Raw genomic sequence first — 14088 nt, 5'->3', positions numbered from 1 at the left:
GAGGTAACTCCTGCTCTTGACTGAATCTGAGGTCTGCTCCACTCAGGGGAGTCCATGCTTAGTTCTCTAAACCTGCTCAGTGTTGGGAAACCCACTCAAGGTATAAAGAGGGAGGTCCTAAGCCCTATTGGGGAATTAAACTCTATGGCTTTACTAAATTCACAGTGTCAAACCACCTTATAAACATGCATGTTTATTCCCATAGCTAATTCCCATTCTTAGCCTTAATCAGAGTCTCCTCTTTCTAGTGAACTCTGATGAAGGGCGAGATATATGGCTACATAATAAGACTGAGTGACAGCTGACTGCTCAGCTCTAAGAAAGACATTCCCACCATCCCCCCTGAAGTTCACAAGCTTCGCAGAAGACGGGGCAGAAAGACCGTGAGGGCCGGAAATATGGAAAAGGGCTGCAGAACACCATCACTGGGGAAATACACAGCCAGCGCAACCACGAAACTCTGAACAACTACAGATGACGGCACTGGCCGTGAAAACGGATGGGCCCATCATCAGCTGAGCAGATGGAAGAGGGATGCAGGCCGCTCCTTCACAGCTAAACTACGTCCTACAGACAGATTCAGGGGCAGGGGAAGCCACTGCCTTCCGTGATAGACCACTGGTGACCAGGTTCCGATGGACGGTCCCAATTAAACAGTCACACGGTGCTGGTTAAACTAAATGGGAGACCGAACCAAACCAACGTCATGAATGGGAAAGGGACAAGTCGGGAGTGAGGGGGTTGGAAGGGGTGGGGGTGGGGTAACCAAAACGTATTATATACATGTACTAACTTGTCAAAGAACTTAATTAAAAAACAAAACCAAAACATATTCTGTTCTCTCAGTTCTTTTTTTTTTTTTTTTTTTTTTTTTTTTTGGTTTTTCGAGACAGGGTTTCTCTGTGTAGCTTTGCGCCTTTCCTGGGACTCACTTGGTAGCCCAGGCTGGCCTCGAACTCACAGAGATCCACCTGGCTCTGCCTCCCGAGTGCTGGGATTAAAGGCGTGCGCCACCACCGCCCGGCTTTGTTCTCTCAGTTCTAAGTATGCAAGTCTGATTTCTGAAGTGAAAGACCAGAAAACCAACAAAAACAAAGCCCATTCTATCTCAAAGTTTCAGAACTTTGCCAACTTTTAAAATTCAACTTTTCATGCTGGGCCTCAAACCCAGGGCCTCACACATGTGAGCCACACGGTCTCATTCCTGGGATGTCCACTCACCTCCAGCAGGGAGTGGTCTACCTGAGCCTAACTTACGGTTTTAAGGCTGCACAGTCACTACAATGGCAACCGTGTCCCCCATCACTAAGCACAGAGACTTAGCCTAGAAGTGGACCGAAATATAAAGTCAGACTACGTCCTCTAAGGAAAATGATCACTTCTGTGTTCAGACACTAACTCAGATACCAAGACCGTAACCGTGACATGTGATCCAGCAGCACGCCAGTTACGGATCGACGTGCTATGGCGACTCTTACCTCCTCCCCTATAATTGTCAGCCTAGGGAACTTCCGTGCCAGGGAAGAGCATATGCTCATCTGTACCAAGCGGTCTGCTTTGGTCTGCAGGTCTGTGGCTGAGGTCTGTAACGAAGAATGCAAATCTCAATAGAAATACCAAATGGGATAAATGGTCTCCCCACTCGCAAGTGCACAGTACCCATATAATTGACACTACATTTTCAGATTTCAGATTCATGGCTCTTAGCCCCAATGAATCAACTGGTCGTACGCCCTGCTACTTCTCAGAGAATTAACAGCAATTAAGAATGGGAAGTGAAGCTAGGTGGTATTGCATGACTGTAACCTCAGCACTTGGAAAGCTGAGGCAGGAGGATTGCCATAAATCTGAGATCAACTTGTGCTACAAGTATACCGCTAAATAAAGGTAATTTAGAAATACAGGGTGTTCGTTCATGTGTTGATGGAGATCAAACCCATACCTTGTGCATGCTTAGCAAGCACTCTACCACTGAGCTATATTACCAGCTCCAGAATGCTTCAAGTTTGCAAAGGTGCTATTAAATTATTTGGAATGTTTTCTTCTCTACTGATAAATTCTTTTATAAGATTCTAGTTACTAACCTTCTTCATAGGCTAAGAGGCAGGAAACTACCATGTGGTGCTACATACTTTTTAGAATCTCATACTTGAAAAGCAGAAGCAGCAGGTTCACCAGAGGTCCTAGTCTAGCCTGGTCTACACAGTGAGTTCCAAGCCAATCCTCATAAGACCTATGTAAGCCTGGTCTATACAGGGAGTTCCAGGCCAGTCAGGACAGCACAACAAGACCTTATTATCTCAAAACCAAAACAAACAAACAAAAGAAATAAATTTACACTGTTCCAAAGTGAAGCTATCATCAGTGTATGAAGAGTGTCCTCTATAACTTTCCCCACTTATTCTTGTAATCCAAGAGTTCCTGAAGATGATTCATTAATGCATCAGAAAGAATTTCTAGGTTTTTTTTGGGGGGTGGTGGTGGTGAAGACGGAGATGGGGTTGAGGCAGGGTCTCATATAGCTCAGGTTGGCCTTGAACTCACTATTATAGCCGAGGCTGGCCTTGAACTTCTGAACCTCTTGCCTTCATCTCCCAAGTGCTAGGACAATGGCTGTCTGGCACCACATGTGGCTTTTATAGCTTTGAATAAGAAATACTTATTTAAACATCAGATTTTCTCAAACACATTGTATGTTCTAAGGTTGCATGGTTTTGTAGGGAATAGATTAGGATCTCTTCTGGAGGTGGACTTTATCATATATACAAAGACCTTGAATGAAGTACAGAGTTACTTCCTTTTTTCTTTCTTTCTTTCTTTTTTCTTTTTTTTTTTTTTTTTTTGGTTTTTCGAGACAGGGTTTCTCTGTGTAACAGCCCTGGCTGTCCTGGAACTCGCTTTGTAGACCAGGCTGGCCTCGAACTCACAGAGATCCTTTGTCTCCCAAGTGCTGGGATTAAAGGTGTGTGCCACCATGCCCAGTTTGGAGTTCTTTTCAAAGCAGATGTTGAAAGGAAGGCTCTGGTGAAGTCCATCATTTTACCGTTCCTTGGTCTAGACTAGGACATTCTTTACTACTGTGAAGAGCAGACACTGAGCGCAGACACAGACAAGCTGGCGTACCTTCTGCACGATGCCCAGGTCTCCTTCAGCAATGACACATCTGACTATGGTTCCCGCCTTCTGAGCGATAGAGTATGCTGAGGCCACTAGTCGCATCAACACGGTGTGGCTGGAAGCCATGATGAGCCTTGAGGGAAAGAGAAAGATATTTTGTTACTCGAGACCAGCTACGAGTTTCAGTTAATTGAATTCAGGACAACACATACTTACTAAATCCTGGGGCTGCCTCACTTAACTACATAGGGTTTTTTTTTTTTTAAACAGGGTTTCTCTGTGTAGCCCTGGCTGTCCTGGAGCTCACTCTGTAGACCAGGCTGGCCTCGAACTCAGAGATTCGCCTGCCTCTGCCTCCCAGGTACTGGGATTAAAGGCGTGCGCCACCACTGCCCTGCTACTACATAGGTTCTTTAATAAATACACACTAAGAGACTTGGAAGAGACACAGTTTTGGTATTAACTCTTTCAATACACCCTGTAACACTCTCTCTCAGCAAACAAAACATTTCAAAGTCTGGAGAAATGAACTCAGCAGGTGAAAACTTTTGAGTGTGAGGTGTGTAACATGCAAAGTAGAAGTCTTAGGAGCTAAAACTATATTATGTAACATCTGCCCTTAATCAGCTGATATTTTGAACACTAGAGCTGATAAGTGCAAGAGAGGGGTGAGCAGCGTAAGGGACTTGGGTGTCTACATAGGGTAAACTGCAAAAAAGAGGAACTGGGCTGTAGTTCAGTGGTAGAACACCTGCTTTGTAGTTCAGTTCAGCCTATCGGGCCCTGCATACAAACTCTAGCGCTGTTTAAAAACAAACAAACAGCCGGGCGTGGTGGCGCACGCCTTTAATCCCAGCACTCGGGAGGCAGAGGCAGGTGGATCTTTGTGAGTTCGAGGCCAGCCTGGGCTACCAAGTGAGCTCCAGGAAAGGCGCAAAGCTACACAGAGAAACCCTGTCTCGAAAAAACAAAAAAAACAAAAACAAAAAAAAAAAACAAAAAAAAACAAAAACTGCATGCAATTGCAACTAGGTAGCCCTGACAGGTCTAGAACTCCCTGTGGAGAGCAGGTGGCTTTAAACTCACAAGAGAGCCACCTGCCTCTGTCTCCTGAGTGCTGGGCCTCCCTACTCATTCTGTTTATATAACAGTCTCACTCTGTGGCCCAGGCTGGCTGCAAAGTACTAATCCTCCTCCCTCAGCCTTCTGAGCACTGGGATGACAAGTATATGCCATCATGCCTCGCTTCAACAGAAAGATGTAAAAAGGACACTCTGAAGGGCCATCCTTGTGGGGCCAACTGAGGTGTTAGCTATACTATATTCTAGTCTGGTATCTTCCCTCCCATTTCCTTCCCTTTCCTTCTACAAGTGATTTCAACAACACTCCCGAGAAAGCCTGCTGTACTATATTTCTGTCTCCAAGGGCTTGAGGCAAAAACCTCTCAGGCTACCCAGTGTTCGAACATATACAAAATGCAAAGCCTTGGGTTCAATTCTCACTACAACAAAACACAAAAACAAGGCAGAGTTGGTGGCCTGAACCAGAATGAAATCCTAGCACTCAGAAAGCTGAGGCAGGAGGATCCTCAGGTGCAGACCAGCGTAGGCTATATAGTAAGTTCTAGGTCAACCTGGCTAAATAAAGATACATTATTTCCAACAACAACAAATACAACAACAGCAAAAACCTTTAAAACTTAAAACAAACAAAAGCTTTTCCAACTCCAAATCAAATCAGGTTGACATGCCTTTAGTTAGGTCAAGCAGTGCGTGATTATTCCTTATCCACAGGGACAAACCCATTTCCATTGCCAATTTCTGATGGAATAGCTGACTCCACATACCTTTATATCCACCTGCATCCTTTTCTGTTGCCTCTGATCTAATCACAAGAGTTAAGAACATAAATGGGCAATAAACTAATATGGGAAAGCTCTTAAAAGATGCAGTTGAGGGGCTGGAGAGATGGCTAAGTGAATAAGAGCACTGGCTGGTCTAGCAGAGGACCCGAGTTCAGCTCCCAGCTCCAAGAGACTTGGAAGAGACACAGTTTTGGTATTAACTCTTTCAATACACCCTGTAACACTCTCTCTTAGCAAACAAAACATTTCAAAGCCTGGAGAAATGAACTCAGCAGGTGAAAACTTTTGAGTGTGAGGTGTGTAACATGCAAAGTAACAAGGCAGTTCACAAGTATCTGTAACTCCAATTCCTCTTTTGTCACCAGGCATGCATGTGATTCACAGGCTTACATGCAGGGAAAACACTCATACACATGAGATAATAAAATAAATCTTAAAAAGAAAAGAGGGAGACGCCAGATGGTTGTAGTGCACGCTTTTAAGCCCAGCACTCGGGAGGCAGAGGCAGGTGGATCTCTAAAAGTTTGAGGCCAACCTGGTCTACAGAGTGAGTTCCAGAGCAGCCAAGGTTACACACAGAAACCCTGTCTTGAAAAAAGTGGGGTGGGAGTGGGGAGAGAAAAGATGTAATTGAAACTGATGTGCAGCACTGAAAACCATTTTTGTGGCCAACAGCTATTTGGAGTTAAAATGAAAATAAAATGGCAAAAAAAAAAAAAAAAAGGCTATCCGTGTGGCGTACCTTCTACTGTAATCAAGCTATGTTGGATTCTTGACATACTAGGTTTGCGGGTGGAATAAAGTAAATTACGATCATTACCAATTCAGGAACACCACAAATAAAACCCAGAAGCAATAGTCTAGGGAAACATTTCACTGAACAGCCATCTATCTAATGTACTTTGAACTGGAAGGGCAGATCCAGGTTACTAACCTTCCCCAGCACCTTTTCTGGGGAAGGGGGTGATGGGAAATCACATCTGGGGCCTCACCAGGCAAGTTCTTTCTCACCGAGCTCCCCTCGACTCGCCACATGCCTAAATACTGATGAGAGTTTAACTTGTGGGAGTGGCGACAGAAGTTCTTTTCGCTCACTGGAACTTTTCCTAGATATCATTTACCCTTAATCCAGTTCAGTAATCATTTGAGCCTTGTTAGGCTGCGGGCACAACTAATCCACGTCCTCTCAAGCTCGACACATACACGCAGACTTTTCTTTTTCCAGCGGAAAATTTCCGGGCTGTCTGCTCGCTACCTTACCCAATAAATGCACCCTATGTTTATGAACCACAATTTGAAGAGAGCATCAGTTTGTAAGACATAAGAATAGCAATACGACTACCCCTCTAGGCCCTAATATTTTTCTTACCATAGTTTTTAAAGAAATATATAGTTTTGATTCTTGGTATAAAGAAAAAGAAAAAAATTATCAAAACACACCATGTGTAAAGGAGATCTTCACTAGCCTTCTTGCGTCTCCCCCAGCAACCCAGTGGGAAGTACCTTTGGAAGTGACAGGCGACTGAAGAACAAGGCTAAGGCTAACCATAAGTTAACGTCCTTGGAGCAGCTCAGAAAACTCGTCCACCTTTCTCCGAGTCTTCCCTGAGCACTTCTGGGAACATGACCTTTCAAAAGCTTAGCTAAAAAAACAGGGCGATGGCTAACGACAGACTTTGGAGTCAACTGCCTGTGTCCACATCCTGGGTATATTAGCTTCCGGAAAGCCACCGACTCTCCATCCTGGAACTTCTAAATGGGAAAACAGCACCGATTGGTAGAGGGTTGCTGTGATTACTAAATAAGTACGACATGGAAGGCACTGAGCATACAGACAAGCACCAAACAACACTGGCTAGAGACGTTTACGTCATTTCCTTTGTTCTGGCTACAACAGGGATACAGGGAGTGCTAAAGACAAAAGGCGAGGGGCTGGAGAGATGGCTAACGGTCAAGGGCACACAGAGGTCAGACCCCAGAACCCAGGTGGAGCAGCTTACAGACACTTGTAACTCCTCTGCTGGCCTCCATGGGCCCCTGCACTCATTAGTACATACCCACATTAGGACACACAGGCACAAACGTATAACCTAAAGTAAAATGGAAACATCTCCATGGGCTCACACCTCGGAATGGATACTTGCTCACCAAGTGCCGGTGCTGTTTTCAGACACTGTAGGAGAACTTTGAGGAGGCCGGGCCTAGTGAGAGGAAGTGGCCCCCTGCACGGTGGGCCGGCACTGACACCTGCTCCACTTGTCTGCTCTCTGTTCCGGCTCTCTGCTCCCAGATCCCCCAACATGTGAGAAGCCACATGCAAACTTCCACCGCCGAGAATGGGGGCCAGGCACACGTCTTTCCCACGGTGATGAACTGTGTGCCCCTGAAACCATCAGGCAGAATAAGCGGCTTCTCCCTTAGCTGCTTCGGACTCAGTGGTGAGGAAAACAACTGTGACAAGCGACATTCTGGCCTAGGGAGCAGCGTGGTACCTGATGGGACAGAGATTCTCCTGCACCACGCTTTAGGCTTGGGCCGTAGAGTAAATACGAAAAGCAGTGAGCCAAGAGGCAAGCAATCAACGCCTGCCAGCTACTCCAGAAGGATGGAACACACAAGCCAGGCACGGTGGTGCTTTCATCTCACCACTCAGAAGCCTGGGGTGCCTGTCACTAAGAGAACTGCTCCAAGTTCACAACAGCCTGGACCAGAGACCAAGAGCCAGACCAGCCAGTTCTACACAGTAAGACCATCTCAAAAACAGGACAAACGAAAACGAGAAACAGCAACAGAAAGAAAAACAGCAAGGCTCAAGTGACCAGTTCCTTCTCATAGCCTAAGGTTTAAGGGCAAAACAACAACAAACACTGTATCCTTTTTGTCCTTTACCTTTATTCTTACAAGGATGGTGAACATGCAGATTAGGATTTTAAAATGTCTGATATGTTCCCAGTAAAAGCACTAAAATCATTTATCTTTGGGACCTGGTTAAACAGTGCTGAAGTTCAAGGTATCTAGAAAGATAAAAATGAGCATGATGGAGCAAATTCTGAACAATTAATAGAGATCCCCTTGTTACCAGTTATCAAACTATGGTAATCAGCTGGGTGTGCTGAGCCTGCTCCTAGTCTTTGCACTTAGGAAGCTGAGTCAGGACTGGGAACACCACCACCATTAGTTACATAGTAGGTTCCAGGCCAGCACTGGCTACCTAGTGGAGTACTTTCTCCAAACATCCATGCATGCACATACAAACCTAAACAAAACAAAATGAATGTTTGGAGAAAGGATATGTGTGTGCGCATGCATATATATATATGCACACACACATATAAGTGCATATATTACACACACACACACACACACACACACACACACACTGCATTTTTTTAAAGGTTCCAAGAAACATACTCCTATAATCCCAAAACTCAGGAGGCTGAGGTAAGAGAACCTTGGGTTTGAAAACAGCGGAAGTTCAGTCTTTCTCAGTCTGTTTCTCTAATAGGTTTTAATTAAAAGAGTGAAACCATAAAAAGTCTAGGAATGGTTTTATAACTTGTAAAGGCAGAGTATTAACAAAGTTACACAGAAATTAAAACTTCTACATGGCCAAAATGCCATAAGCAAAGCAAAGTCATAACTGATAAAAGGAGAGGTTAAGTCCTGTACCATACAGTAATAACTGAAGTTTTATTTGGGGCTCTTATGCCTCAGTATGTAAAAGGCAATAATACTCCAGTGAAAAACGAGGCAAGAATAGTTGGCAAGAAGTTCCCAGAAAAAGAAAAGCGCTGGTCACCAAATGCACGAATGTAATACTACCGAATATAAAAGAAATGCAGAGTTAGAGAATGAGAAGTGATTAAGATTCACACATGCAAGCGTTTGCCCAGTCTTCAAGGACTGAGAGAACATGTTCCTACTGGAGCCCTTAAAAAAAAAAACAACAAAATGTATACATTGTTCCACGCAGCTATTAGATTCCTGGGCAAACAAATCACAACGGCCTACCAGCGTGCATAAACGACAACCGACAACGGAAAGAATGTTGGCTATTATGAAGTTTGCAAATTTGGATGCAATAAGAAGCGAAAGTCAAGTTTAACCTTGCTGTTTCCTCATTATTAACCAGTGTCCTCCAGAAAGCCAGGCCCAGATAAACAACCCCATGTAACCACTGGAGCTTCTAGATGCGGCTGAACTACAGGCAGTGTACCCCCAGGGCGCTGGGCATCACAACCCCTGGCTCTCCTCTACTCGGTGCTAGGGGTGGGTAGTTACCGGACCAAGAAACTAGGGCCTCCCGGAGGCCCTGCCCCACCGCGGGAGACACTTACACTCAGCCGCCCCGCGTCCCCAAACTGCTGTCCTGCCGGGTCGCTCTCCGCCCGGGTCCCCACTTCCTCTAAGTCCACGGGTCCAACGTGCAGAGAGGCGGCTTCCGCAGCTGCGGAACTCGGCGCAGGCGCACAACAGCCTCCCGTGGGCTCCGGGCGGTTGGGGAAAAGCCTGTTCTGCGCGTTTGGCGCAGGTTCACGCCACCTGTTGTCAAAGTCCGAGTCCCCGGGACGTTCCCGAGTGCTGGTTCCTGGCGTCTTGGCCTCACCTCAACAACAGTTTTGACTGGTTTTGTTTCTTGACGCAGGGTTTAGGTAGCCCAGGCTAGCCTAGAGCCACACATCTTCCTAACTTAGCTACGACTGCACAGGTGCCACTATGCCCGGCTTGGCTTTATTTTTTGATGAGTTGCCTTTATGGGATTGTTTTCATAAGAGCAGCACTTTTTTTCCCCTTAAACATCTCATGCCGTTATTTTGTGAGGATATAACGAACACATTTTGTTTCTATGTGTTTTCCGCAACTCTCAAACTTCACTTGTAAGAAGCAAACCATAACGTGTGTGTGTGTGTGTGTGTGTGTGTGTGTGTGTGTGTGTGTGTAATCAAGGTCTCACTTAGGCTGGCCTCCAACTTATGGCAATCCTCCTACCTTAAATACCTCAAGTTTTCATATATTTAGCAGTTAAGAGCACTTGTTCTCCCCGAGGACCCAGGTTTGGTTCCTAGCACCCACAGAGGCTCCCAACCATTTAAACTCTAGTTCCAGGGTACCCAGGGTACCCCACTGTGAGCACCAGGCACACACGGTGCACATAAATACATGCAAAGAGTCATACACATAAAATAAGTAAATCTAAAAAAAAAAATTACAAACTCACGTATTGGCTTTTGTAAATACATTGTAATTGTATAACAACTGCCATAAATAAGCACAAATAAAACCTATCTCATGCATATAGTGGAATGCAGAGTCCACAGGCGCTCTGCCTTGTATCTTCCCATAGGGTTTCCCAGGAAACAGCCGAGTTGAATGAATGCGGCAAGTTGTTCTGTAGAGGGGTGTGTGTGTGTGTGTGTGTGTGTGTGTGTGTGTGTGTGTGTATCAGGGTGGGGGCTGAGCGTATGAATCTTCGCGCTGCTGTCAGGCTCCCAGATGGGAAAATGCACTTCAGAGATGACGTGTATTCATTTGATGATGGTGCAAACACGAGGACTCACGAAACACTTAAATGCTGGTGTAATTTCAGCTGGAGAAGCCTGGCATCCCTAGAGCCGGCTGGTGAGTGAGACTCACCACATGGGTGAGTGAGCTCTGGGTTTGATGGAAAGACCCCGACTCCATGAATAAGGTGCAAGAACTATGGAAGATGAGTCCCAACATCAGTCTAGGACCTCCACATGCACACACGCATACATACGTGCATACCACACATACACATGGAAATAGAAGAAAAGGCATTACACACCGGAACAGCACATCCAGCAGTCTACTTTCAAATTCTCCCAATACTTGTTACCAGACTTCTTCATGTTTGTACTTGGAGATGACTCTGTCCTCCTGGCTCCCAACTTGAGCATCTTTTTATAGTCATTGGCTGCTTGTTTGTTTACCTTTTTTCTACTTTATCTTGATTTGCAGCAACTTTTTATACATTTTTTTTAAAGTGTAGAACAGGAATGGCAAAATAACAGCTGTGAACGTGTGTAGCCCTGGCTGTCCTGGAACTCATGCTATAGATCGCGCTGTCCTGGAACTCGTAGATCTGCCGACCTCTGCTTCCCAAATGCTGGGATTAAATGCCTGCGCCACCACCGCACGGCTTTAGTCCCGCTGCTTCGTACGTTTACGACCCTGCACAAGTTGCTGAACTAAAGTGTCTGACGAGGGAGAACCGAACAACCTCGGTCCCCTGTCTCTCTACCCTTGCGCGACCTCGGGGAAGACCCGCTGTGGCACATACCTCCAACCCGGAAGGCCCGCCCTATCCCCGCCCCCTCTGGCCGTGCCCCGCCCCTTCCGCCCCCGAGCGCGTGCGCACTTCCACGCAACTGAGTTCTTGGAGGGTCCCTGTATTTAGATCCCGGGCCGCTGCCGCGGGTTGCGTGCGGAGGCGGCCGCTTGTGGCGCCCACCATGCGTTGGGGGCTGCGCCCTCACGGGCCTGGGGCGGCGGCGCTGGCCGCTGCCGGGAGCTTATGGAGGCCAGCCCGCTTTCCCGGCCGCCTCGGGTGCCCGGGAATGCCGAGGAGGCTGGTGGTGCGGTCAGTGGCGGGGGCCGATAGCCCCCAGAGCAGCCCGAACAGCGGCAGATACCGGGACACGGTGCTGCTGCCGCAGACCAGCTTCCCGATGAAGCTGCTGGGCCGCCAGCAGCCCGACATGGAGCTGGAGATCCAGCAGGTACCGGGCGCGGCCACCCGGGCAGGGCGGGGTGGGCCAGCTCTGCGGAACGCTCCGGGCCGCTGGGGTTCCCAGACGGGCCCCTAGTGGGGGCGGATTCCAAAGCGAAGCCCAGTGCCAAGCAGTGCACCTTCCGATTTTAGCACCAAGCGAGTCGGCTTTGCACACTCTTCCTGTCTTAGTTGTCAGAAAGTAACCAGCATGTAAATAAAAGTTCAAGTGTGGGCTGGAGAGATGGCGGCGCTTGCTGCTCTTGTTGAGGCTCTGAGTTCGTTTCCAAGCACACTAGTCTGGCAGTTTCACAGCCACTTGTAACTCCAGCAGCTCCAGGAGAGCCAATGCCTCTGACCTCCACCTGCACTCAGATGCACCGCGCACAAATAAGTAAAAATAAAAACTAAGCTTTAAAAAAATAATTCAAGTGTTCGCAAAGAAGGGACGTTGAAGCCCACCTTAGTTACATGTCTAGGCCTTTGGCTGGAATTATGACTCCTTTGTAGGACGAAGTAGCAGTCCTTCTTGAGTTCCCCCTGTAGACTGTGTATCTGTCTTCTGTAGCATACTCAGTTTGGCCGACACTCACGTGTTAGTGCCTATAACATCAGAGTCTTTAAAATATTCCTGAACACTAGGAATACTGCTTAAGTGAATAAAGTTAGCCTGAATAGTCTTTGGATTTAGGGAAGTATTGAGGCCAAAGAATAGCAAGAATAAGTTACCAGTGTGTTTTGGGTGGTAGAGAGGGCTGGGGGATGGACAGGTCTTTCAGCAGGGCAGGATTGAGGCAGTGGATATTGATAGACTTGCCAAGAATTTAGAGCCCCCTGCCACGTAAAAGTTTAGACTTTAATCTGAAGTATTGTTGGGGGCAGGGAAGACCGCTGACTGTTTAATACTGGTTCCTTTCAGGAATGTTTCCAGTTATATTTCTGAGTTGAAAGAGTTGGAATGGGATAAGTAATAACTGAGGATTGATAAGATTCCGCAGCATGTATTTATGTGATATGTAAACATTGGCTTTTTTTTTTTTAACAGAAATGTGGGTTTTCAGAGCTTTATTCCTGGCAAAGAGAAAGAAAAGTAAAGACAGAATTTTGTCTTCATGATGGACCTCCTTATGCAAATGGTGACCCTCATGTTGGGCATGCCTTAAACAAGGTAATTATAGTTTAGGTTATAAAACTTGGAAGTAAATACTCTGCAAAAGACCATATTCTACGCTGTGATAATTATGTAAAGTTACATTGGCATATGCAAATCAATGAATTGTTAATGAGTTTATTTATTTATTGTGGTGCTGGACATGAAACTCAGGGCCTTGTTCATGCTAGGTAAGTAGTCTACCAGGGAGCTGCATCCCAGTGTATTTTGTGTATGTTGTGGGGTCTGTGGATGGAACCGAGGATGTAACACATGGGAGACATGCTCCTGTTACTGCCTCTCATCTCTAGTCTGCAGCCCACACTGGATACATTAGTAGCAATACACAGTTTTAAAACAGCTTGAACATTAACACTGCAGGTGTTTCCTTTCAACTTTTTGTTACTTTACACTTAAATTCCACCTCATTCATTACTTCTTGTTTATGTGTAGGGCATTATTCTGTACTCCAGATAGTGAAAAAAATAAAGTCATATCCATTCCTTATACCCTATTTGGGAAGATAAATTATTAAGATCTGTAACATGCTGGACTGTGATTATTATAGCTGTGGAGGAAGCAAAAGTGGAAAGGAGAGATATGGGGAGAGTCATTGCTGAGACTAATTTTTTTAAAATTCTACTTTATTTTATGTGTATGGGTGCTTTGCCCGTGTGTGTGTGTCTGTGCACCGCTTGCACGCCTAATGCCTGCAGAGGATGGAAGAAAGCTCGCAGATGCCCTGGACTGGAGTTAAAGATGGTTGTGAGCTACCATGTGGGTGCCTGGCTTCTCTGGAAGAGCAGCCAGTGCTCGTAACTGCTGAGCCACCTCTCCAGCCCTGGAGCTGTAACTTTAATAAACGGATCTGGACTGGCTCTTCACCGGGAAAGGTGACATTATGGGAATACTTAGGAGAGCACGTGGGAGCCCAGTGTGCTGGTGTCCTCCTGCGTTCCCACATTTGGTAGCTGAGGTGGGAGGGCGTTGAGTGTTTGAGGCCCGACTAGGTCCCCTGGTGGGTGTGAACAGTATGGACTAGAGTTAAAACCTCTCTCAAAAACAAACGAAACAAAACAAAAACCCCCAAACAGGTAAGACTAGCCAGTGCAAGGCTTGAGGTGGGTGTTTTGGCTCCGCTGAGGAATAGTAAGGAAGGCAGCATGAGCAGTACATGAGGGGAGAGTGTGAGGTATGGCTGCAGATGCAGCAGGGTCCACATTGAAC

The 14088-nt window shown here is 46.3% G+C and overlaps 2 protein-coding genes across 5 annotated transcripts in view; one reads left to right on the top strand and one right to left on the bottom strand.

The window, feature by feature from the left end:
* Bpnt1 (3'(2'), 5'-bisphosphate nucleotidase 1) overlaps positions 1-11311 on the bottom strand; it is a 28999-nt gene extending 17688 nt beyond the window's left edge. The window contains exons 1-3 of one of the 4 annotated variants that reach the window (XM_042258787.2): positions 10788-11311; positions 3124-3250; positions 1479-1583 (exon numbers count right to left, since the gene is read on the bottom strand). In XM_042258787.2, the coding sequence (XP_042114721.1) occupies positions 1479-1583; positions 3124-3243 (225 nt within the window). In that variant the 5' untranslated portion in view covers positions 3244-3250; positions 10788-11311. Of the gene's footprint in view, positions 1-1478; positions 1584-3123; positions 3251-9318; positions 9532-10787 lie in introns of those variants that run through there. The other 3 variants (XM_042258788.2, XM_006972064.4, XM_042258786.2) reach the window with 3 other exon arrangements.
* A 34-nt stretch (positions 11312-11345) lies between these two features.
* The window catches only part of Iars2 (isoleucyl-tRNA synthetase 2, mitochondrial), a 46214-nt gene continuing 43471 nt past the window's right edge, over positions 11346-14088 (top strand). The window contains exons 1-2 of the mRNA XM_006972061.4: positions 11346-11721; positions 12757-12879. Coding sequence (XP_006972123.2) covers positions 11455-11721; positions 12757-12879 — 390 coding nt within the window. The 5' untranslated portion in view covers positions 11346-11454. The remainder of the gene's footprint in view (positions 11722-12756; positions 12880-14088) is intronic.

The sequence above is a fragment of the Peromyscus maniculatus genome, chromosome 11 (assembly GCF_049852395.1).
Source record: "Peromyscus maniculatus bairdii isolate BWxNUB_F1_BW_parent chromosome 11, HU_Pman_BW_mat_3.1, whole genome shotgun sequence".
NCBI lineage: Eukaryota > Metazoa > Chordata > Mammalia > Rodentia > Cricetidae > Peromyscus > Peromyscus maniculatus.
This window is presented reverse-complemented; position numbering and strand designations above follow the sequence as displayed.